The sequence below is a fragment of the Pelodiscus sinensis genome, chromosome 4, assembly GCF_052426305.1.
Source record: "Pelodiscus sinensis isolate ZL-2025 chromosome 4, ASM5242630v1, whole genome shotgun sequence".
Taxonomy (NCBI): Eukaryota; Metazoa; Chordata; order Testudines; family Trionychidae; genus Pelodiscus; species Pelodiscus sinensis.
In genome coordinates this window covers 70,468,876-70,494,276 of record NC_143055.1, presented here as the reverse complement: position 1 = coordinate 70,494,276, position 25,401 = coordinate 70,468,876, and the positions used below count along the sequence as shown (strand labels likewise).

The following is a 25,401-nucleotide window of genomic DNA, read 5'->3' as shown; positions in this document are numbered from 1 at the left end:
TTTAAATTGTATCATTTGGTATATATGGTTGTGACTATTTTCTTCCACTATTTGATCTGAGGAAGTGGGTCTGGCCCACGAAAGCTCATCATCTAATAAACCATCTTGTTAGTCTTTAAAGTGCTACATAGCCCTAACTATTCTAAGTAATTTTTATCTTGTTCTTTTCCTATTTTAACTTCTGAACCTATCCGATATACACTGCCAGTCACTCATGTACCTCAAGCAATCTGTGACTACAGCACTTATGGCTTTCTATTATATGAAGTTAAATTACTGTAGAAATATATGTTCATACGTTTAGCAGTACTAAAGAAAATCAACTTTTGTTTTAAGTGATGAGTTCTCAGCTTTAGCTCAGTTTTTAAATCTGTCAAAATAGACATTTGTATATAGTTTTGCATATACATGTACATATATACAAGGCTACAGATCTGGCCAATTATGATCACTAAAGGGATGGATTAGATCAAAAAAGTGATGTAAGTGACAAACAGCAGGCCCAAAGCAAGTATGATAGGTTGCTGAGCATAACTAAGGTGTAGCTTGACATAAGGAACTAATAGGTAAGTGACAGCAATTCACATAATTAAGCCCTGTTATAGGAAAGGTGATTGGTATGAAACATGAAACCACAAATAAATCTGATCGGTATTTTAGGATAAATTGGGGGGGGTGGGGAGAATATAACTAAAATTGTAGGTATTAACCACAAAAATACCATAGCTATTATTTAACATAAATGCTTAATTAACCTACAGAAATTGGGGGAGATCAACAAAAGTGAATTGTGGAAATTCAGATAAGGAGTCAGGGTCTGAAAATGTGTAGAAGATACGGGGCATCAGTCTAACACATTAGAAAAGATGTTACCCAGTCTGTATGCTATGTGAAACATGCTAAATCACTGGTCAGGTACTAATCTTAACTCCTTATCTACACTAACCTTTTCATCAACATCTTCCCCTATTCCAGCACCACAAGTAGCAACTCTGGAGGGGTGGGAGCTCTGGCGTAGAAAAAGTAATAGTAGCTGCTCTTATTCTTACCTATTGCTATCACTAGTAAAATAATACATTTTAAGGGACTACCAGAAGGCAGCCAACAAAGTCAAATAGGGTATTCATTTAAAACTTTAAGTTACACAGGTTTTTAAAATGGTTAAACCACGCTGGTAGGGACAGGGATTTGTGGACTCTTCTAAAGACACCATTCCAGATGAGCAGGAAGAGGTGCCCAATTGTTAGTAGTTGGAAAGAAAAGAAAAAGGCAGCATAAAGTAATATGGAGTTGTCATTTAAATGTAGAGAGAGAGAGATCCATGAAATGAAGCTGATTTTATTATTCATAGACTCAAAGATCAAGTGTAAAAGCTGCATATACTTCAAATTCAAAACTATGTTACCATATTCTAGTACCTTTGTCTTTACTGTGCTTATTGAAAATAAGCTTCTAGAACAGCTATGCCCTACTTATTAGATACTCATCTGATATTCTTTGATTATCTTTTAACCTCAGACTTACTTGATTTAAAGAATTTTTTTAAAAAAACTGTCAACTTTTCAGTTTTTCTACACCAGATATAAATAAGACTGTGTATCCTATGGGGCTCGTCTACATTGGCCCCTTTTCCGGAAGGGGCATGGTAATTTTTGAAATCGCAATAGGGACATGCGCGGGGGATTTAAATATCCCCCGTGGCATTTAAATAAAAATGTCCGCCGCTTTTTTCCGGCTTTTAGAAAAGCCAGAAAAGAGCGTCTACACTGGCCCCGATCCTCCGGAAAAAGCACCCTTTTCCGGAAGATCTTATTGCTACTTTGAAGTAGGAATAAGATCCTCCGGAAAAGGGCGCTTTTTCCAGAGGATCGGGGCCAGTGTAGATGCTCTTTTCCGGCTTTTCTAAAAGCCGGAAAAAAGCGGCGGACATTTTTATTTAAATGCCGCGGGGGATATTTAAATCCCCCGCGTATTTCCCTATTGCGATTTCAAAAATTACCACGCCCCTTCCGGAAAAGGGGCCAATGTAGACGTAGCCATGGTGTACATACTTAAATAATCATGTTAGTATATTGTGACTAACATCTGGGAGCAGTCATTTTAAATTATTCAATATTTATGCCATTACATCTGTGTTAAAAAAGGACCAGTCTCTCTTCCTTTATTTAAACAACTCAAAAATCTTGTAGTAGTCAATAGGGTTTTTTTAAAATCCTAACACACAGCATTTCTGTGAATTTATGGTTCGCAGTGCCTGCAAAAATGACTTTAATTATTGAAAAAAAACTTTTAATGTACATTTTAAGCTTCTTTTGCGGACTGTGAGAAATGGAATGTAAAGGGTGCGGTATTCATTTCCCTTTTATAAAAAAGGAACAACATACCTAGAGCAGAGTGACCTCACCTATAAGAAATGAGTCAGTGACATGGAACAAAGGTGGTTTCTCTTACAAAAGAATACCATCAGTACAAAAAACTGTTCCATTGCTCTTGAATGATTCAGGTACAGGCAGTCCCCGAGTTACGTGGATATGACTTACGTCGGATCCGCAGTTACGAATGGGGCTTTTCTCGCCCCGGAGGACGCGAGCGGCGGGACGCCCAGATGCTCTGTAGTCCTCCTGCCTGCATCCTCCGGGGCGAGAAAAGCTGCTCCGCATCTCCCTGGTCTTCTGGAGGGGAGCCCTCCCCCAGCAGACCAGGGAGACACGGAGCAAAGCCGCGGAGCATGCGGGCAGCGGGACAGCCCAGACGCGCCGCGGCTGTCCCGCTGCTGGTGTCCTCCGAGGCTTTGCTCCATGTCTCTCTGGTTTGCTGGGAGACGCGGAGCAAAGCCGCGGAGCACGCAGGCAGCGGTACAGCCGCGGCGCATCTGGGCTGTCCTGCTGTCCGCGTCCTCCGCGGCTTTGCTCCGCGTCTCCCTGGTCTGCTGGGAGACGCGGAGCAAAGCCGTGAAGGATGTGGGCGGGACTGCGGCGCGTCTTGGTGGTCCCGCCACCTGAGTCTCCCTGGTCTCCTGGCGGGGGGGGGGGGGGGCACAGCTAGTGCGCCCCCCCCAGCAGACCAGGCTTTTCTTTCCGAGACGCCTGGGGTTGAGCTGCTGGGGCGTTGCCGGGTTGGTCCTGCAGCGCCGCTCCTCAGCACTACTGGACCAACCCGGCAGCACCCAAGCTGCTCTGCCCCAGGCGTCCCCAATCCAACTTACATACAAATTCAACTTAAGAACAAACCTACAGTCCCTATCTTGTACGTAACCCGGGGACTGCCTGTATATGCAATCCAGTGGAAATTTTTACTGCCTTAAGGTTGGTTTGATTTTTAGCAGCAGATAAATAATTTAGGTGACACAGATTTTCTTTACTTCAGAGAGAGCAAGGCACTTTTATCAAAATGTATTTATGCATAACAAATATTTCTGTATTGAGATTATAAAACTGTACTTTGAACATCTGCTGAGTAATCAATGTGATGTTGCATGTGAACTTTCTAAAGAATCATGCGCATTTATAGGGTGCAAAGGGCAGACAAACACATTCCAAGTGCAAGCTCATATATCAAAATCAAAATATGAAAATGGGTTGATGTCATTGATACAAATGTCTATTTTGACAGATTTAAAAACTGAGCTAAAGCTGAGAACTCATCACTTAAAACAAAAATTGATTTTCTTTAGTACTGCTAAACGTATGAACATATATTTCTACAGTAATTTAACTTCATATAATAGAAAGCCATAAGTGCTGTAGTCACAGATTGCTTGAGGTACATGAGTGACTGGCAATTTTATTTTTTTAAACTGCACGTCAGACATTGTCCCTCTAGGGTGGAGTGTATTCTGATAATTGGACCGGATAATGCCAAAGAAACCTCCTTAGAAAAAGTTAACCAATAACTATTTTGAGACATTCATACCATGTCACGCAGGATAGGTTTCTTCCTGAAGACAAAGTTGGATATTACAAAAAAGAATGGTTTTAAACAGGATGAAGAAAAATATGCAATACAGACAAAAATATTAAATGTTAATTTTATACACTGCTTTTCATCCATACACCAGTTGACACTACTCTACAAATTATAGTGGGAAACTCCAACATCCATCCTCTGAAACACAAAGACAAAAAAGCTACTTATTTTACTAATTAACCATGTTTATTATGATAGTGTTTAAGGACCAACAAAGAATGGGTCACCATTATACTAGGATCTGTACAAACATAGAACAACAAACAGTATCTTTCCAAAGATCTACAGCAGTGGTTGGAAGCATGTGGCCCCATCAGGGATCTATGTATAGTGTGGCCTGCAATATATTTGTTTTCCTACTAGTATTACTGAAGTGACATACATTAGGGATAAAACACGGTAGCTGAAAAGAATAAACAGACAACAGATTGAACAACAGTTGCATCCTTCATGTTATTTCGGTGTTTTAAAATTTATTTATGTAGCAGGAGGGGATAAAACTACATGAAAAATTAAGAGAGAGGAGACATTAACAAAGGAGATGAGGTGGCTAGGGCAGGGAAGAAAAGTGTAAGAGAGGGCAAGTTAAGAATAAAGCTAAGGTGAAGAGAGAGAGAGAGAGAGAGTACAAACAGCCAATAAGCACTGTTCAGAGAAAGTTCAGTCAAAACTGTAGAAAGTTCTCTGAATGCCTGAAGTCTTTGGTTTTGGCTGCTTCTGCAGCAACTCTTAAAGAGCTGGAGTTTCTGGATAGTTCCTCTCTGTAGTTTTTTCCCCAAGACCATACAGAGGGCACTGCCCAGGACCCAGACTGTGGGTACAACTACAATACCTCCTTTTTGGTAGGCATACGGATCTTGCACAAAAGGGAATGTCCACACTGTTTGTTTTTGTGCAAAAATCCCTTGCTCAAACACAGATCGGAAGAGATTATGGAAATGAAGCTAGAAAATGCTAATCCGCACTTAATTTGCATTGCCTCTTCCTGCAAAACTCGTAGTGTAGACGTAGCCTTTGTGTGTTGGGAGAGACGGGGGTTCGTAAACGGTATTGTATACACTCGATTTTTTCCTCTTTCTCCCAGTACTGAAGTCCCAGCTCTTTCTGCTTCTGCTGCTGCTATATGCATTTAGAAATAAGATACACACCACACATAAAATAACTCACTCAATGACATGACTAATTTTACCAGCTTCTTGTCAATCCAGGCATTTTCAATATCACCTAAATTCTACAGTAATGAGAAAAAAAAACAGAAAAAAGTTTCTTTTTACAAATGTCCCTTTTATGGATATATTTAATATATTTATAAACTTATAATTTATTTAAAATTTTTAAATCTCCTTTTTGATAGTGACAACACTGTCTCTGAAGTATCAAACTTTTTGTACAGAGCAGTAATCTGTACCACACCTGCTAATTTGTTGGCCATATTTTAAGAAAAAATACTATTTTGTGTCAGTATAAACTATTGCTTGTTTCACAGAAGCTCTTGGTAGCCTGAAGTGATAATGAAATATTAAAATAATGAATAAGACAGCCAGTGAGATGTGCTTGTTCAGGCAACAGCATCTTTCCAATGATAGCCAGAAAAACAATTAAACACAGGAGATGTAATATTTTTGAATGCCACATACTCAGTATGTTATTTGCAAACAAAATAATAGTCAAGTTACATTAAAAAGTTACTTCAAAACATAACTATATTCTAAATAATTGGATAATACTAATCAGCAATTTCAACAAGAAAATACTGATTAAGACAAGCATACAGTTAAAGTTTGTCATCAAGAATCAAAGTACAGTAATTACTCGTTTAACACGTGCCCGCTTAACATGTTTTCGCAAGAGCACAATTTTTTAGGGACTGTTTTTCGAATAACACGACTGTCCCGGAAATAACATAAAAATAATCAAGTGGTGGACTACTTCACGCAGCAATATAAGTTGGTGAAAACAGCGGTAATATACATGAGTGGATGAATACACATGGTCACAGCGCTCCTCCACTCACTCGCGTTTATCTTTGTGTTTTAACAAATCGCGGCGACTTGTGTTGCTAGATACCTAATGTTGACATTGACGACCCAGCACCAACAGAAAATTGACTTTGTCACCACCACCTGAAACTCAACCCCCACCTTTTCCATTATTTTTAATGGGAAAATTGACCCGGCATAGCACGTTTTTGCTTAGCACGAACATTTTCAGAAACGCATCTATAGTGTTAAATGAGGAATTGCTGTATATGAATAAAACATTTCTGTATTAGCAGCTGCATTCATAGCATATTTTTTCATATTCATTTTCAAAAAAACAATGATCATACTAGTATTGCAGTCAAGCACAAATGTTTCAAGCCAAAAAATATGGTCGATTCTAAAGCAGCAGCAAAAATCTGCCTCCCTCTTGCTGAGCTATTTAACTAATTTACTATTACTTGTCCAAAGACAACGTGAAAGCCCTACAATAATTTAACACAAGCTACAGGACAATCTATAGCACAGAAAATATATTGTGAACGTATCTCTGTAGCAATCTGTAGGTTACACTGCAATTCAATCTCCATATTGAAAGTGTGAACTGTATTTACTAACATAGTGCCTCATAGCCAATTTGGAAAGCAAGATTCAAACTTTACCCCATATTGCATACAAGTTAAACAATGACCCAAACAATAGAAGTATTATCATTCCTATTTTATAGATTAAAAACAGAAGCACAAAGAAACCTGAATTCTTTTAAAGATTATAAAGGAAGTCTGTAGCAACCCTCTAAGTTCTGAATGTCAGTCCACTGATATAGCATAAAGATCATTTTCCTATTCTTTCCCTTTGCTCATTAAGGAAACACGTCATGACAGCACAATAAACAGTTTGACAGCCATAGATACCACTGTCATTAAAGTTGTATAAATACAACTCAGTGAAGAATTATCTGCTCAGTTTCAGAATTCATAAATACCTAATAAAGAAACCTTAAGAGAAACACACTGTTTTACTTTTTTTTAAGAGCGTGTGAAAAAGAAAAGTAAGCATACATTGGGCAACAGAGTCTGGTTAAATTTGTAATTTTCATTTCTGAATATTCATGTACATCTGTCTCAGGGACAAAGTTGCAGAGTGTCCACATGTCACAATTTACAGAACACGATCTCATCACACACTCCACACATTCTAAAACATACAGCCATCATAAACACCCAAGTAATTTAGGTTGCAGAGTTACACACTCATGTGTTAGGAAACACCAAATTTTTGGTTGCCTGTGTAAATCTGACTGTCTCTTGGTAGGATCAAATGTACATTGAAAGAGTCAAGGAGACTGTCAAAAAACACAGTAAACGATCTTACAATTGAAGACTACCATAATGCCCATGTGCTGGATGGGCAAAACTAAAGTTGCATGAATTACCAGAAATCTGGCATCTCCCAAATTTCATGCACTTTCCAACTTAAACAACATTCCTTTAAAAAAAAAGGCAAAAACAAATTCTATTATCTTCAATGCAACCTCCCCTCGTCCCTGCAAACATATGCCATTATTAAGGTTTGCCCCCTGCTCCCTGCAAGGTCTTCAGAATAGACATCTACCACAACAATAATTCAATTAGCTGGCAATCTAGCTGTTATCTGAGGTGGAGGAAGGTTTGCTTGTGTCCTGTACTGAGTGCAACTAGTTGTTAGGGGAGCCCAGCCTTCCCTATCTCCCAGAAGGTGGAGCTGCCTCATTATATAGTAGCCCAAGAGCAGGAAATAGGAATGCTGAGCTGTGTGCCATTCCCAGAGTGTGGGGCTGGGAGGGAGGCCCTCACTCATTCTCCTCCCTCCCTGCAGCTCCCAGGTATTTCAGTGTAGCATGTGCCAATGGTGATTTGGCAATGTGGGTCCACCTCTTCAGAATGTTTGTGTTCATTAATATTTTAGCATGCTGCCAATTTTTTTCCTTAATAACACAAGAGAGAATGGAAATGATGGGGTTTAATACTTTATAGCTTATCTAAACCTGAATGAAATATAATGGGACAAATTAAAAAGAAATTTCTAAGTCTAAAAGCTTTATGTCTGGTGAAATTCAAACAAATAACGGTGATATCAGAACTACTCAAACAAAACAAAACAAAAAAACACACCAAAGGACAGATGGACAGCTACGGGAAAGTAAATATAGGAGATCACTACCAGGTCTCCAGTAACAAAAGCATTTTTATTTCCTACTAGTTTTCAGAATGTTCCTTGTCCCACAACATAGAGAATTCAAAGACCAGTGCTCCTAGACTGCTATGCAGGTACTCATCCATTTATAAAACAGCACCTTTTCTGCTGGGTACAAGGTAAATATTACTCACAGACATGTAATAGGATACTATGGCATCTCCTGAGCAGTTCTAACTCTGGAAATGCTAACTCTTGCAATTTTAATAATTTCTTTAAGTCTCATCATCTGAATCAGGAGACAATTTTAGCTTTCATTTTTTTAAAAAGATGTCTAACTCTCATGGTTACAAAGAGCAAGAGACTGGAAAATGTGTGCCCTAACATTTATTATTATTTTAAAAGCTCTTGATTTTAAAACTGATCTCATACTGTTTTGGAGTTTGACTTGATTTTTGAGCAGTTGGTGTAGATTATATTGTATATTCAGCTAAGGTACAATAGTCTCCACCATGAAAACTATCAAAACAGAAATCCCTTGGAAAATGAACAACGGAGCATGTATACATCTCTATCATGCACTCACAAATTCCAGGAAGAATTTTAAAATTATACCAAGTGAAAAAAAAATCAAGTGTTTATAGCCCCTGAAACATTTTAAACATTCCCTGAAACGTTTAATGTAACAACATTCATTTATTAGTTTCCCTTTAGAAAAATTGCATAGTTCAAGAAATCTACTAATTGTGTCCAGTAAAGAAGCCTTCTGATACATTTGCAGCACAGCCACCCCTATTTTACAGTTTCTGACACAGCAGTTGCATTCAACATAACATTGCAGCTACATAAATTGTCGTTTCTAGTGTTTTCAGTTGATAGATTTTCTATGCTCTCTCACTCAACTTCTGTTCTTTATTTTTTGGACAAATTAGATAGTTGTTCCCTTCCCAGAACAAGCACCTGATTTTCATGTTCCTCCTTTCCACCAAAAAAAAGTCCTTATGCGCCGGAATGGATGCATGGTTGCGATTCATCCTTCCCAACCCTTACACAAAAGGTAAAACAGGAACGTCCATATTATGTCAAACAGGCAACGTTAGCTCTCTGGAAAAAAGTGTGCAGCATACTGTTCATTCAATGTCAGTTAACTGCATGGAGGGAACCACATGGTCACAACTATAATGGCACAGGGTATAACATAACTAATAAAATGATGTAACAGTCCATATGTTATCACTTTCTGCTCCGCACAACATGTGGAAACATAAATGTTGTACATCATAAGGATACTGTAGTACATTTAAACCTAAAGAAGAATTCAAAAGGGAATATTCAATATTACTTTTCTCATAAACCTCTGAAAAATCACCAGGAGCACTTAAGTTCACAGCACATTGATGAAATAGAAATCTCTTACTTGATAAAACATATTGCTTTTTAAATGTGTGGATTTAGAATGACATTATATGGGATTTTTTTTGAAATTTAAGTTTTTTGGTAGCTGATGGAGGTAATGTTAAATTGTTTTGAGTTCTGGGAGAGATTAGGGGATTTTTCTGTAACTGCTATTGTTTCTTCACAAAGGTCAGTTTTTATGCATACAAACTGCTACACCCTTTCGGTCTTTTTACCTCACCAATATCTGTACTTATTACAAGTCAAGCAACACTTTACAGAGAATGACATAAATTACTTGTTTAAATTTCTAAAGAAAATCATAATGTAAATATTAGACAATAAAGGAGGCAAAATACAAAACCTGGTGAAAGAATCCATACGAATTATATTCTCAAGACTGTTTGTACCTAAGTGGTATCTGAGAAATACCAGTAATTAAGGTAAATAGGACTTAAGTTACCCAGTGCTAGTCATTGATTCCACAAAGAAAATGTAATATATAGATGATTTACTTGAAGTAAACAACAACTCACTAAAACTAATACTTAAATCCCTTCCTGCTACTTCATCGGGCCATTTCTCAAAATACAAAGCATTCTTCATACAGGTAAGCACTTAAATTACTAAGCCAGTTTCAATTCATATCCAGAAGCTCTGCATGTACAAGATTCATTAAATGCACAACAAAAATGTTTAAAAAAAGCTAATCTACTCTGTCATTAGATAAAACAAAGCTGGATCAGACAGCTCATAATCTCAATTTCTGGTTCTAAGAGAAATCATAATAAATTAAGCTCCTGAAGTTTTGATTATAGGGCATGTAAGATTCTCCAAATTGAACAAATGCCAAGAAAAAAAACAGAAACAGAGGAACAAGCCAATACGTTCAATACTCAGTGCATGGATTTCATATATATATGTTCGAAAATCAAAATCATACAGAGTTATTAAATTCAATAATTAAGGGTACGTCTAAACTACATGGCTCCATCGATTTGTTGTTTTGGCAAAGGCAAATGAAGCTGCGATTTAAATGATCGTGGCTTCATTTAAATTTACATGGCTGCCGCGCTGAGCCGACAAACAGCTGATCATTTAAATCACGGTTTCATTTGCCTTTGCCTATGTGTCTAATCTACATGACTCTGACGACAGAGGCATGTAGTCTAGACCACAGCCTTAGAGACTATTCCATGTACTCACTGATAATACAAAACTACCAAATAATCGAAGTTTAGTTTTCAAGAAAGAAAACTTGAATCCTTATCATACTAATCAAAAGTAAAAAATTAGAAAAAAAAATCAAAAGTAAGTAGCCAACCCATTAAGTGGTAGAACAATTTATAAAAGATAGTTAGAAAATCAGCCCTTTGAAAAATAAAGTGAAAAAATAGAGAGGAAATTATCAAACACTACCAATTCTAGGGTTCTTAAATAGAGGTGAAATCCTAGCTCCAAAGTGAAAGGCAAAAACACCATTGGCTTCTATGAGGTAAGAATTTCTAGACACTTAACAACCATTACGTGAAATTTATGGAAATGAGATTGCAATACTTGTTTTTACAGAAAAAAAAATCAATAGAACACAGAACAATCTAGAATAAAATCAATTTCTAGTGTGAGAGTTAACAAGTGACAAACAACACAAAATATCATAGAATACTAGAACTGGAAGGGATCTTGAGAGGTCATCAAGTCCAATCTCCTGCACTCACGGCAGGACCAAGCACCATCTAGATCAGGGATGTATAAGTTGCAGCTAGTGGGCACACTTACAAGAAAGCAGCTGCAGCCTCTCTAAACAGCAGACTGCTAATTGCAATGCAGTCTGGGCAGGGAGGACAAAATTTTGCACACTGTTCCTGCCCCGTAGCAAATTCCCTCAGCTTTCATTGGCTAGTTTCCAGCCAATAGGAGATGAGAAGTTTTGCCTGAGGCAAAGGCAGCTAATGAAGTTCCCTCAGTGCCCCTCTCCCCTTGCTCTCTCCTCTCTCCCTGTGCTGGAGCACAGCCATGTGGAGAAACCCACCCAGCACACAGGCTGGGAGCTTGACTCAGGTTCCTGCAGAGCTGCTGACTAGGAGCCACCTAGGTAAGCGCTCCCAGTCAGAGCATCCTCTCTTTCCTTGCAACTACCTGCCCCAGGTCACCACCCAAACCCTTTGTATCCCCTCTCCCCACCTCCTCTACGTCACAACTTCCTCCAAGACTCTCTACCTCTTCCTACACCCCTTCCCCAGGCCAGAATCCTTTCCTGTGCACATACCCCTCCCTGACCCTGAACCCAATTCCCCTGCCCCACTTCACTACCCAAACCCTCTGTACCCCTTTTGCCCCCTTCTTCCAGGTCACAACTCCTGCCCTGACCCTGTACCCCCTCTTGCATCCCTCCTTCAGGCCAGAATCCTTTCCTGCACCCATAACCCCTCCTGGGGCCTGCACCCCAAGACCCAGCCCCAGGTCATAACCCCTTCCTTCACCCAAACTCCATCTAAGACCCCACACTCCCTCTCACACTCCATTCCTCTATCCCAAGCTCCCTTCTATACACCACCCCCCATCCCAGACTCCATGTCCCCTCCACAGAAGTGCAGCCCTTGACTGCTTACCAAAATCTTAGAGTGGTTCCCTATTAAAAATGATTGGCCACCTCTGATCTAGATCATGCCTACCAGATGTTTATCTAACCTGCACTTAAATAACTCCAATGACAGAGATTTCACAACCTCCCTAGCAATTTATTCCAGTTAGGAAGTTTTTCCTAATATCCAATCTAAATCTCTCTTGCTGGAATTTAAGCTTCTTGACCTATCCTCAAGAGGCTAAAGAGAGTAATTTTTCTCCCTCTTCCTTGTAACACACTTTCAGGTACTTGAAAGCTGTTATGTTCCCTCTCAGTCTTCTCTTTTCCAAACTAAACAAACCCAGTTCTTTCAGTCTTCCCAAAGAGATGTTTTCTAGACCTTTCTTCATTTTTGTTGCTCTTCTCTGAATCTACTCCAATTTCTCCACATCTTTCCTCAAATGTGGTGCCCAGAAGTGGACACAATATTCTAGTTGCAGCCTAATCAGAGCAGAGCAGAGCAGAGCAGAGCAGAGCAGAGCAGAGCAGAGCAGAAGAATTACTTCTTGTGACTTACTTATGAACCTCATCCCAGAATGATGTTTGGTTTTTTTGCAACTGTGTCACACTGCTGACACATATTTAGCTTATGGTCGACTATAACCTCTAGACAGTGCTGGACCGAGCCATACTTGCTCCCCAAGCAATGGGCATGCGGCACATGCATGGCCCCACCCCCGGGCACGCAGCGCCTGATTGACATGGTAAGGGGCGCTGCGCCCCCGGGCAAGTGGCACATACACTGCCACACGCCCGGGTGTGCGGCGTATGCGCAGCCCTGCTGCTGGGTGCCAACCTATGGGGGGGTGCCTGATTGAAGTGGTAAGGGGTGCCTCACACCCAGGTATGTGGCATATGCGCGGCTCCACCCCCAGGTTGGCACCCCGGGCAGTTGTCCCCTTAATCCAGCCCTGCCTCTAGATCTCTTTCTGCAGTACTCCTTCCTAGACAGACACTTCCCTTTCTGCATGTGTGCAACTGATAGTTCCTTTCTGAGTACTTTGCAATTGACCTTACTGAATTTTACCTTATTTTCCTCAGACCACTTCTCCAGTTTGTCCAGATCATTTTGAATTATAATCCTATCCTCCAAAGTACTTGCAACCACTCCCAATTTGGTGGTATCTGAATATATTTATAAAGTTATCTATGCCATTATCTAAATGGCTGATAAAGCTATTGAACAGAATTCATCCCAAAACTGATCCCCACAGAACCCCACTTGTTATGCCCTTCCAGCATGACTGTGAACCATTGATACCAACTCTCTGAGAACGGTTATCCATACAGTTATGCACCCACCTTATAGTGGCCCAATCTATACTGTTATTTCCCTAGATTATTTATAAGGTCATGCAAGACTGCATCAAATGCTTTACTATTATTTATAAAAAGTAATGCAAGAATGTATCAAATGCTTTACTGAAGTCTAGGTATAGCACATCTACCACTTCCCCTTAACCAAAAGACTTGTTTATCCTATTGAAGAAAGCTATCTTGACAAATCCATGCTGACTGTCACTTATCACCTTATTGTCTTTTTAGTTTGCAGATGGATTCCTTTATTATTTGTTCCATTATAATTCCTGGCACAGAAGTTAAGCTGACTATTGTGTAGTTTCCTGATAATATTCTTAGCAAAACTGAATAATTGATCATTATACAAACAATCAGTTCATACCAATTCTCTTTAAGTTATTTAACTTTCACTTTAGCATGAACAGGACTGTTAAGATCCCGTGTTATTTCTCGCTTCCCCCCCCCCCATGTATTTTAAACTCAACAATTGAAAGTTTTAAACAGAAAAATGCATTCAAACTTTTCGCTACCAATATTTTCACCAGCAATCAGTAACTAGCAATATAAATATATTAAGATTAAAGCTAAGTGTATATAGCAGTGGTTTTCAGATTTTTCTTTTCATGACCCAATTGAAGAAAATTGCTGATGCTCACAACCTAGCATAGTTTGACTAGAGTGCGGGGTCTCGGACGGGGCTGAGGATGAGAGCTTATAGGTGTACGAGTGGGCTCTGGTTTTGGGGGAGGTCAGGGCTAGGACAGGCATGGCTTATCTTGAGCAGCTCCCAGTCAGCAGTGCAGCAGAGGTGCTAAGACAGGCTTCCTGCCTCTCCTGGCACCGAAGACCATGCTATACCCCAGAAGCAGCCAGCAGCAAATTCCCAGCCAAAGTGAGTGCAGAGCTAACGCTTGGGGCAGGGGCAGTGTGAGAAGCCCCATGCGCTTTCTCCCCCTTCTCCTCCGTTCCATCTCCTCCCAAAAAAGTCTGGCCTGCAGCACAGTCTGTAGTGCCAGGACAGGCAGGTAGCCTACCTAAGCACTCTAACTGATCACCCGATCTCCCTGCAGCACCGAGACCTAGTGCCTGACATTCCATGACCCAGTACTAGGCTGTGACCCATAGCCTGAAAATCACTGGTCATATAGTATAAGAAAGTAGTGAATATGAACACTGTTCCTAGTAACAGTATCTCAAAGTTTGTGTTACACATAAAAATTGGTTTAAATTAGGTATGTTAAAATGCAGGTAATTGTGTAAATTGTAACTGCTGAAAAACTCAGTGGTTACACAGTTGCACACAACTGCAGCCAGCTCCCTGGGAGGCACTGCATGTCAGGAGCTGGCTCCCGGCCTGCACTGGCTCCCTCCTGCAGCCCACTCCTGAGGATCCAGCTTCCGCCCTGTACTGCTGCCTCTGAAACAGAGACAGCAGTGTTTCATGGCAGCTAGTTCTACAGGAGTAGGATGGGAGCCTGCATGTAACTGTGAATGTTAACAGATACGCTCAGGCTTATCGATTAACTGTTTACAGTGTTAAACGGTCACATCCCTAGTTTAAATCATAATTGAACAGATACTATTTTGCATTTTCAAAATAGACCAAATAGACTGCCCTTTTTTCTTGTTATTATTCAACTGTTTTGAAGCAGTCTAGAAAGAGATACAATTCCAACAACAACATCAACAAATACTGTTACCTGTAGGTACGGTTTATCATTTTAAGTGGATACTTACTCTAACAGGGGGACTTCTTGCTTGTACTCTTTGCTGCTGTCCACTTTGAGAGCTCTGTGGGTCATTTGAATCACAACTAGCAACAGTGTTGCTCTGGGCCCTTAATGCATTTGTGCAACCAGCTCCACCACTTGTGCCAGGTTTCCAGGGCCTTTGTTTGATGCCATCCAGTAGTCTAACCAGTAATATATTACTGGGAAGTTCATCAACACCACAGTCAACTAAAGTCCTACATTCTGGGCAACGGAGCTCATTTCGAGAAGTCACGATGCCTAGCAAACAACGTTTGCAAAATGTGTGCTGGCAAGGCAAGACTTTTGCAGAAGCATCAAGACGTTCTAAGCAAACAGGACACTCCAACAGATCCAACAAAGCCGATTCATCCATTTTTATCTAATTTACCAAAAATAAACTTTTGTAAAAGTCATATCTGTCTGAGTTCTTAAAGGGACTCATGTAACATCCATGCCTCTTCAGACTTTGCTCTGAAATTGTTGAGAAAACAAAGAAAAGGAACAAAGCGTTAATAATCTGGAAAAATAATTAGCTCTTGTGATTCCACAAAAGTATTTCCTCTGACAAGATTCCTGCACTGAACAACATCAAAAAAGATCTCCATGACAAAATCCTACAGATATTAGTTTGTGAATATATGTTTAATAATAATTTAAAATATTCAGCTAAAGGTTTTCTGTTAATATGAATGATTTACACAAGGCAATAACAGAGAATAATCTCTGGTTATAAAGACAATCTTACCTGCATTAGTGAACTACTTAGCTCAAACATGATGATCAACAGTAACAACCAAGGTTTTTAAACTTCAGTTGTCTCTCTTTTTAACTGCTACCTTCAGTTTTCTTAAAACCATTTCAGAGTTTATTAAATTTGTCCTTATAGGACAGATTAATAAAGGTGTGGAGAAACCACACCTAATAGATAAATTTACATTTTTACAACTTGTTTAATACTACAGCGGTCTGCCCTTTCCATAACTGAAATAAAGCAAAGATAATAAAAAATAAGACCCTGAATCTGCAAGTAGTTCTACAGGACTAAAGGGTCCACCATCAAAGAGTAGCTATTACTAAAATCATTTCATCGTGGATCGAGTACTGAAATACTGATAGTAGAACGTAAATGCAATGCATGCAACAACAGGAGTAAAGCCAGCATGCCACCAGTAAGCTGCCAGAAAGTCACAACAAGAATACTAAACAAGAAAAATCACTTATTTAGCTCACCATCCTTTACCACTACATACACATGTAACATGTATACACAAAGATTTACATTTTCTTTCCCCCTTCCTCAAACTCTTGCAGATGATTTGAATGGCTAGCTGGTCACAGAAAGCTTCCAGTACCTGATGCTATGTAACACAGCTGTTTGGTGTAATACTACAAGACACATAATACAGGTTTTCATTACGTACATGGAGGCTTTCCTAGAGTTCACTGTGAGGATTGAGGGAGAAAGAAAAACAAAGACACAAAAACAGACACACATATTCTGTCTCAGAAACAGAGCATTAAAAATATGTTCAAAATTCATTTTAGGCCTGGAGAACACTCACTTTTTATATAAAACCTGTATAGGATTTATTACATGCATCTTCACATTAATAACATTAATAATCATATTCTCTGGATTTCATTGTAAAATTTAAGTTACTTACATATTTCCAGAGATAAAATATATTTTATTACACATTATAAACAAATAACAAATAATCGACTAACCGACAAGCAAATGCTTATTGGATAGCTGACACACTAGTTGACTAGTTGCTTCCCCCAACCTCTTGCTGCCTGTATCAGAAAAAGGCAGCAAGGCAAGAGGGGAAGGAGAGAAGTGGAGAGGGCGCCTCAAAGCGGCAGCATCACATGGAGCCCGGGGTCTGTTGAAATGCAGTGTGCAGTCCAGGGCTAGCTGGAAGTCTCCAAGTGGCCCCAGGCCACATGCGGTGTTTCCAAGCAGCAATGTCGCAGGGAGCCCAGAGTCAGCTAAAGACTCCAAGTCCCCAGCTGACCCAGGGCTCCATGCAGCACTGCCGCTTTGAAATTCTGTGGGGAGCACAGGACCAGTGGGGAACTGCTTGACTCATGCTCCCCCCTGCGCTTTCGTCTTTGAAATGTGCTACAAAGGTGGAAGCGCCTTTATTGACTAATTGAATAGTCAATGCAAATTTCATTGACTATTTGATTAGCCAATTAAACGGAATTTTACACCCCTATTACAGCACAAGCATTATATATTTGGTCATATTCGTTCATGTGTACCAGTTCTATGTATGGGGAAGGACATACAATGGAGAGGAGAGGTGGCAACATGTGAAAGGGGAACATTCTTGGGAAGCGACAATCCTTCTGGGGATGAATTACACACTTGGGGGAGAACAATCTATCCCTGCCTTTGGATGGGGGGGGCTGTCTCGGAGGGTGCAGCAGTGTGGTGATGTACCCTATCCAGAGAAGACCAACAACCTTCTTTTGGAAGGAGACATAGTATAGGAGGGTGCACAAGTGACACCAGATCCCTGTCTGGGATATTATAAAACAATCTCGGGGGCAGGCATCTTATCCCTTTGGGAATGAGAAAAAAACGCATCTCTACTGGAAGGAGATAACAGTCCCTGGGAAGCAGCACCACACCCCCATCTGCGGAGGGTGAGACATGGCGGGGGGAGGGCGGTAACCCACCGGAGCCTGGGAAGGGACATGACACGAACCGGGGGGGGTGGCACCACCCCTATATAAAGGGTGACGGGGCCCGAGGGGGGGCAGCACCGCACCCCATCTGGCCGGGGGTGAGGGTGGCTGTGGCCGCTGTCCCCTAGGGAAAGGCGGGCGCACCACCGGGGGGCTCCGCAGGGCCCTCTCCCCTCCCTCCTAGGGGCCCGGCGGGGAGCCCCGTATCGGACCCCTCCGACCCGGACCCTGCCGCCGCCGCCAGCGGGGCAGAGGCGCCGCCACTCACCGTCAGGCCGCCGCCGCCGCGCTCCCTCCCCTCTTTGTTCCCGGGAGGAGCCGCCGCGCTCTGCCCGCTTGTGTCTCCCGACGCGGCACCGAGGAGGCTCCTCACCCCTCCCCGAGCGGGGCTGACGCGGGGGGCGGCACCGCAACGCCCCGCGGAGGGAGCCGGGCTGCGGGCGGGAGGGGGCGGCCCCGGAGGAGGAGCCCGCCCCGCCCGGCGAGCTGGCCGCGCCGACTCCGCCTGGCACCCCAAGCGCGGGGGGCGGAGGCTCCCGGCCCCAAAGCCCCCGGCCCCTCACCCCGGCCTGCGGCGCAGCCGCGCTCCCGCCACGCCAGGTGCCGCAGGGCAACGAGCGCCGCGCACCCCGGGCCCGCAGGTAAACTCCCGCCGCGCCCGGCGCACAGCTCCGGCAGCCTCCAGCCGGGCGTCCGGCTGCGCGCCCGGGCCGGGGAAGGCGGAAGAGGCTCGGGAAAGCCGCGGAGCCGTTGCGTGACTGAAAGGAGGCAGTTTGGACCCCAGGGACCGAGCGGGAGGTAGCCCGCCCCTGCGGCTGCGAGTGAGGAGAAAAGCTTGTCGCCGCTCACGCAGAGGGGAAGCTGCCTGAGGGCAGGGGAGAGGAGCGCAAAACACACAGAGACAAGACTGGGGGGTGGTACGAAACCTGACTTTCGCTCTGAAAATGACAATAGCAAAGCGGTCTCACGGGACAAAACCCTACTCGCGAAACTGGCCGTAGGTAGGAGGCTGCTAGTGCTACACGAGGGCCATGCTACCTACCCGAAGCAAAAAAGGGGCGCTGTTGCTTTCAGACTTTTTACCTCTGGTAAAGTTAGTACACGGGGAACGCGGCGCCCTGGGACTGAGCCTGAACTGCTGGTAGGAGTGAATGTCAGCTGGGCAACTAGGAAGAGGCGAAGGAAGCATTTTAACAACAGGAAAGAGTTACTGCATCAGTGTCTGAAACAAGATGCTCTTTATTATCCAGATTATCCCTCTGCATCAAAGACATAAGTATCAAAGCAGTTACACGTGTGAATGTAAAAAATGTCTACACTTCTAAATGCTGTTCTGAGCACAAGCTTACCTAGTGTAAAATATTTCTAACGAATTAAATATTAGGAAGAAACAAAGTTGGAATCTGGCATAACATCAGACCTCAGAAACAGAATTAAATACAACAGCGGAGCCTAGACCCTAACTAAGCACCACTGTTAAAAAAAAAATTATAGCAGAAAAACCACAACAGATTGAGGAGCTCTCTGTCCTGGCCATTATTTCTTCTCTTGTCCCACCACCATCATTTAAAAGGAACAGGATTACCAAAAGATTAAACAAGGATTTCTACTATATCTGCTAGAAGCATAGTTCTTATCATCTGTAACTCTCAAAAGATTGTCTTCAAAATACAGTGTTGAATAGTACTGCCATACTGAGGTTTCTTAGCATTTCATAATTTGTAGGCAACACAGCTAAGCTGAAGTTTTGTTAACAGTATTCTATGTTACTGAAGTAAGGACATTCATGTTCAGAAAGACGTGCTAGTGAGGTGAAAATTCATAGAAATGAAGGACAATTAAAACTTGGTTTTTGTATGCTCCAGTCACGTTCTAAGTAAAGTATCTAAAATTTTAATACACGTTCACATCTTAGTTAAAGCTATAAAGAGCCTCACACAGAAGAGCTGCAACATGAAGATAACAATTCACAAACAGGGAGTTACACAAGAGAACTTTCAAAAACAAATGTAGGTAATGAACTGGCTAATGTGTATACCACTGCCCTCTATTGGACAAATTTCACCATTCAGGCCTGCTGGTACCAGTACAAGTATTCCAGGTTGACAACCAAGTATAGATGACATTTGACTAATTGTATTTATGCATGATTTAAGCCCCATCTTCTGTCCCAAGTAGTTAATCATTCTTCTTTTTTTTGTGTCCTTTCTACTCTGATAAATGAAGAGGGTGCTTATTGTGTAACAGTTCTGTTCCTTGGGGAGCACTTGTGCATGTGAATGTGAGATGTATTACAATTGCAAGGGAACATTGTAAGTTTGTAATATTGATACTTTGAGTAGTAGCAGATTTGAGTATGGCAGGTCAATTTTACATTTGGAACAGAAATCAGTGACGAAACATCAAGAATCTTGACAGGGCTGTCCTTAGGATTTATGGGGCCCAGCACAGTACTATTAAACTGGTGCCCCTATGCATGCTTGGAGCCTGGGGGGACATAATTTTTTAAAAGTGTGATTTTATAACCTTTAGAAACACACTAAGGAAGTATTTTAAAGCAAATTTTAAACTGAGGCCCTGTAAATTAACACAGTAAATTCTGAAACTGATAGTATATAGCTGGGGGTTCCAAATACCTATTAAATAGCTTTATTACCACTTGAATGGCTCTCTCTCAGGTTCCATGTTCTGCTAATAGGTCTGGCAGGCCTTTAAAGTTAATTAGCTTCTCTCCACAGAGTGAGGCCAGATCAACACTAGACCTGGCAGCTTGCCGTAAGATAACCAACTCCAGTTATGCAGAATACATAGCAGGAGTCATTTTACCTTAAGCTGAGCTTGGTGGCATCCCCTCAGCAGGAAGCCAATGGGAGCCAGTACTCCTGTTGGCTTCCCTTACTCCTCACAAGAGTAAGGAGTACCAGATGCCAAAGGGGATGCCCTCTGAATTGGATTTAATGAGTCTTAACTAGACTTGCTAAATCAAACTTCAGAAGATTGATCATAGCAGCAGTGATCTTCTGTGGAGTGAAGACAATCCCTTAGATTCACTAGCCTGCAGCAGCCAAAGAAGAGGGCTAGGAAGAGGCAAGTGGATGGACATTAAGACCCAGTGGTGTCCAAAATTTGTGAGTGTCTTAGACAGCTATGTATTCTGTGTACAAGTTAGGGATGTTAAAATGTGTTTGAGGTAAATGTATAACTACTGAAAATTTCAGCAGTTATATATTTACACAGGGCGGGGAAGGCAGCTCCCCATTACTGCCTCTGTATCAGAGGCAGCAGTGGGAGGTGGAAGGCAGGAACCAGTGCTTGTGGGGAACCCACTTTTAAGCAGGCCTGCGCACCCCATTCAGGTGGTGGAGAGGAGGGAGGATTGCATGAAGATTAACCAATTAACCAAGAATTACTGTTTAACAGTTTACATTATCCATATCCTAAATATGGTGGGTAAGGATAGCCCTATATTTTGGTGTAATTTGTGTATTTCACCCTGCTTCTCATGATTAGACAGGGTATGTAGCAAACTAAGTTGTGTTTTCTAGTAATCCTATGTCTGGAATGCTCTTCTGTAAATTGTTGAGTGAAGAATGTGTGTGAAAATCATCAGGAAGGTTCAGATAGTCAAAAAGACTTGAGACACTTGAAGATAAGAGATCATACATGGTACCTGAGGGTAGATGAAGGCTGAGGAAGTTAGCAGAAGAGCAGGACCCTGGAGACAGGCAGACACTCCTGAAGGTGCAAAGACCAACAAGAGATAATGAAGCCTGACCACAGACATTAAAGGATAATTGTGGGGAAATACCAAGATTAAACATATCAAGAATTGCATCATGCCACTGCAAAATCCATAGACTCCAATGGGAACGAACACACACACACTCCAATGGGAATGAGAACACACACACACACACACACACACACTCCCCGGGTTACGTATAAGATAGGGACTGTAGGTTTGTTCTTAAGTTGAATCTGTATGTAAATCGGAACTGGCGTCCAGATTCAGCCGCTGCTGAAACTGACCGCCAGTTCTGACTTACATACAGAATCAACTTAAGAACCCCAAGCGTCCCCAAGTCAGCTGCTGCTGAAACTGATCAGCAGCTGATTCCAGGAAGCCTGGGGCAGAGCAACTCTGCCTCGGGCTTCCTGTAGTCAGCGCTGGTCAGTTTCAGCAGCGGCTAAATCAGGACTCCTGGGGCAGAGCAGCTGGGGTGCTGCTGGGTTGGTCCAGTAGTGCCGAGGAGCGGCGCTACTGGACCAACCCAGCAGCACCCCATCTGCTCTGCCCCGCCCCAGGTGTCCTGATTCAGCCGCTGCTGAAACTGACCAGCAGTGGCTGAATCAGGACCAGAGCAGCTGGGGTGCTCCTGGGTTGGATCAGTAGCGCCCAGAGCGGCGCTGCGGGACCAACCGGCAGCACCCCAGCTGCTCTGCCACAGGTGTCCGGAGAAAAGCCTAGTCTGCTGGGGGGGGGGGGCGTACTAGCTGCGCACCCCTCCACCCCAGCAGAGCAGGAAGACATGGGCGGCGGACCGAGACGCACCACGGTCCCACCGCCTGGGTCCTCCGCGGCTTTGCTCCCAGTCTCCCTGGTCTGCTGGAGACCAGCAGACCAGGGAGACAGGGAGCAAAGCCTCTGAGGACGCCGGCAGCAGGACAGCCGCGGGGCGTCTGGGCTGTCCCGCTGCCGGCTTCCCCTGCGGCTTTGCAAAGCCTCGGGGAAGCCGGCAGCAGAGCCGCCCAGGCGCGCCTGGGGTGTCCCGCTGCCCGCCCCCCCCCCCGGCTTTGCAAAGCCACGGGAAGCTGGCAGCAGAGCAGCCCAGGTGCGCCTGGGGCGCCCCGCTGCCCGCGCCCACCCCTCGGCTTTGCAAAGCCGCGGGGAGGGGGTGGGGGGGGGGGTCTCGGGCAGCCCAGGCGCCCCTGGGCTGCCCGAGCCCCTCCGCGGCTTTGCTCTGCCTCTTCCTGGTCTGCAGACCAGGGAAATGCAGAGAAAGCCCCAGAGTACACGGGCGGCAGGACCGCGAGGTCCCACAGTCCGTGTACTCTGGGGCAGCTCCGTTCGTATCTGCGGATCCGACATAAGTCGGATCCGCGTAAGTCGGGGACTGCCTGTATATAAAGTAGAGCACTCTTGCCATTAGACTTTGGGTTTAATCCTGCCAGCCAAGCCTCAGAGGAGCCTCAAATTATCATCAAAACACCCCGACTCCTAACTTGGTCAGCCTTGCCTGGCCGGCAAGACAGACTTGAGCCACAATAGACTGGTAACTATGCACCCTGGCTGTGTCTACAGTGGCGCGATCTCGCACAAAAGCAGACGCTCTTGTGCAAAAACTTGCTGCCTGTCTACACTGGCCGCGTGTTCTTGTGCAAGTAAACTGATGTTCTAATGTATAAAATCAGGGCTTCTTGCACAAGAACTCTGACGCTCCCACTCAGGAATAAGCCCTCTTGCACAAGAGCTCTTCCAGAAAAGGCCAGTGTAGACAGGCAACATGAATTTCTTGCGCAAGAAAGCCCTATGGTTAAAATGGCCATCAGAGCTTTCTTATGCAAGAGAACGTCTACACTGGTATGGATGCTCTTGTGCAAAAGCACATATCTTGCGTAAAAGCACATGCCAGTGTAGACGCTCTCTTCTGGAAGAGTTTTTTGCAGAAGACCTCTTCTGCAAAAGAGTTTTTACATGAGAACGCGCCAGTGTAGATGTAGCCTTTGTGTGTCTCTCTCTCTCTTTAGGAAGCATATGCAAGCTGCTCTGATATTGTATTCTTCATCAACATGGTGTCTTGCCTTTTCCCCTAAAAAGATCGCGTGCTTCTTATAAGCATAACAGAAAGACTATCAGATTTTAACAGCAGCAGCTCCAGCCTATCAGAACGCATTTCTTTTTCTCCTAAAAGGGGAGTTTTTATCGTCTTTGATACAGTACAAGAGACTGTCAAACAAGGGGACAGGAAGGTTCCTTATAAAGAGCTTTCTCCAACAAAGGAAATGGAACAAGGGATGTTGTTAAAATTGAAATCTTAAGTGATATTTTATATTTCAAATATTTTTTTCTTCCTTTAATTTGTATTTAATAAGAGGATAAAAATATATTTAATGGAGTTTTTTCCATGGTACAAAGCAGGCTGAGGTCTCTGTATTCCAAATCTTATTTAACACTATTTAATCTGTTGATATTATATTAACACATATGACCCACATAGTCCATTTAAGTCAATGTGTCAGTGCAGAGGAAGCATATTTTGTTCCAAGTTAAGGATGTTAAGGAGCAGGTATTTAGCTAATTGTGTAGTTGACACACTACACAATTAGTCAATAAGGGGAGGCGTTCTGCAGAGCTACAGCGTGGGTGTCTCTTGGAGCTGGCATAAGCTGGGACTGAGCAGTCCTGGCTTGCAACTGCTCCAGGACTACTGCAGCTCTGCCTTTTAAATGTATTAAGAGTTGCATAGCTCTGCAGAACCACAGTGGTCCCAGACCTGCTCACATCTGGTCCAGCAGCCCATTTGGGGCAGCCCAGGCTGGCTGCGAACAGCGGCTATTGCCGGAGCAGCCTCTGCTCATGGCCCACTTGGGGCGCCACAGGCAGAGGTTGCTTCAGATCAGCCTCTCCATACCAGTGTTCCCTCTAATCCTACTCTAAATCACCTGTGAAGCTTTGCTGCCACACAGCTTAGATGGAACACTCGGCTTTTAAGCTAGCTCCCCCCAGTACCGGCTCCTATGATACGAAGGCAGTGGGGGGAGCGACTAGTTGAGTCTTTTTGATTGACTACTCACTTACATCCCTACTCCAAGTACCTTCTGATTGCCAAACAGAAGAGTGGGTGAAGGCCAATTCTTGATCTCAGAGTGCTACCTTTATCATAATGCAAACATATAAGATGTTAACATTCACAGCTACTACTCTATTCCTGAATCTAGGAAACGGATTTGAGACCTGTGACCTTCAAGAACCATACTTACAGGTCATTCTACATCCCTGTCGAGATCCCTATGCTTTGTCATAGGTCAGGACTACTGTGAGTATTAAATCTTCCTTGTTTACCACCCCTGAAATATTTTAAAAAGTTGTCCTTGTAGTTGCCAACAATGTTCACTCTAAGCTGCTAGGCAGCACAGCTTCACAGGTGATTAATCAGCCCTGCCCAGTCAGTCAAGGATGCATGGAGCCCTGTGCCTCTGACTGATCACCTGTGAAGCTGCGCTATTGCACAGCTTAGAAGGAACACTGGTTGCCATACAACTTTACCACTGGGGAATAATCATTTTCTCATATCTCAACAACTGGCATTCCTACATCCAAATTCAAACAGCAGTAAAGAAGGTTATGTCTCTCTTTGGAATGCTCAGCCTTGAGCTCAATACTGCAAAGTCCTCCCTCTTATCTCTGCAATGGGTAGGGTTTATCGGGACCATTCTATGCCACAATATCCAGAGCCTATCTAGGAAAGGAAAGATTTCATTCTAACGTAGTTAATCACAGATCCAAATGAGC

At 43.0% G+C, this 25,401-nt stretch overlaps 1 protein-coding gene and 1 long non-coding RNA gene across 3 annotated transcripts in view; one reads left to right on the top strand and one right to left on the bottom strand.

Moving 5' to 3' along the window:
* The window catches only part of SH3RF1 (SH3 domain containing ring finger 1), a 132,344-nt gene extending 114,043 nt beyond the window's left edge, over positions 1 to 18,301 (bottom strand). For both annotated transcript variants that reach the window (XM_075931132.2, XM_075931134.2), the window contains exons 1-2: positions 18,157 to 18,301; positions 15,178 to 15,662 (exon numbers count right to left, since the gene is read on the bottom strand). In XM_075931132.2, coding sequence (XP_075787247.1) covers positions 15,178 to 15,564 — 387 coding nt within the window. In that variant the 5' untranslated portion in view covers positions 15,565 to 15,662; positions 18,157 to 18,301. The remainder of the gene's footprint in view (positions 1 to 15,177; positions 15,663 to 18,156) is intronic.
* Positions 18,302 to 18,372: 71 nt separating this feature from the next.
* On the top strand, positions 18,373 to 24,926 carry LOC112546239 (uncharacterized). Its single transcript, XR_003089881.3, has 2 exons — positions 18,373 to 19,897; positions 24,828 to 24,926. It is a non-coding gene; the product is annotated as an uncharacterized LOC112546239 (long non-coding RNA).
* The last annotated feature ends 475 nt before the right edge of the window (positions 24,927 to 25,401 follow it).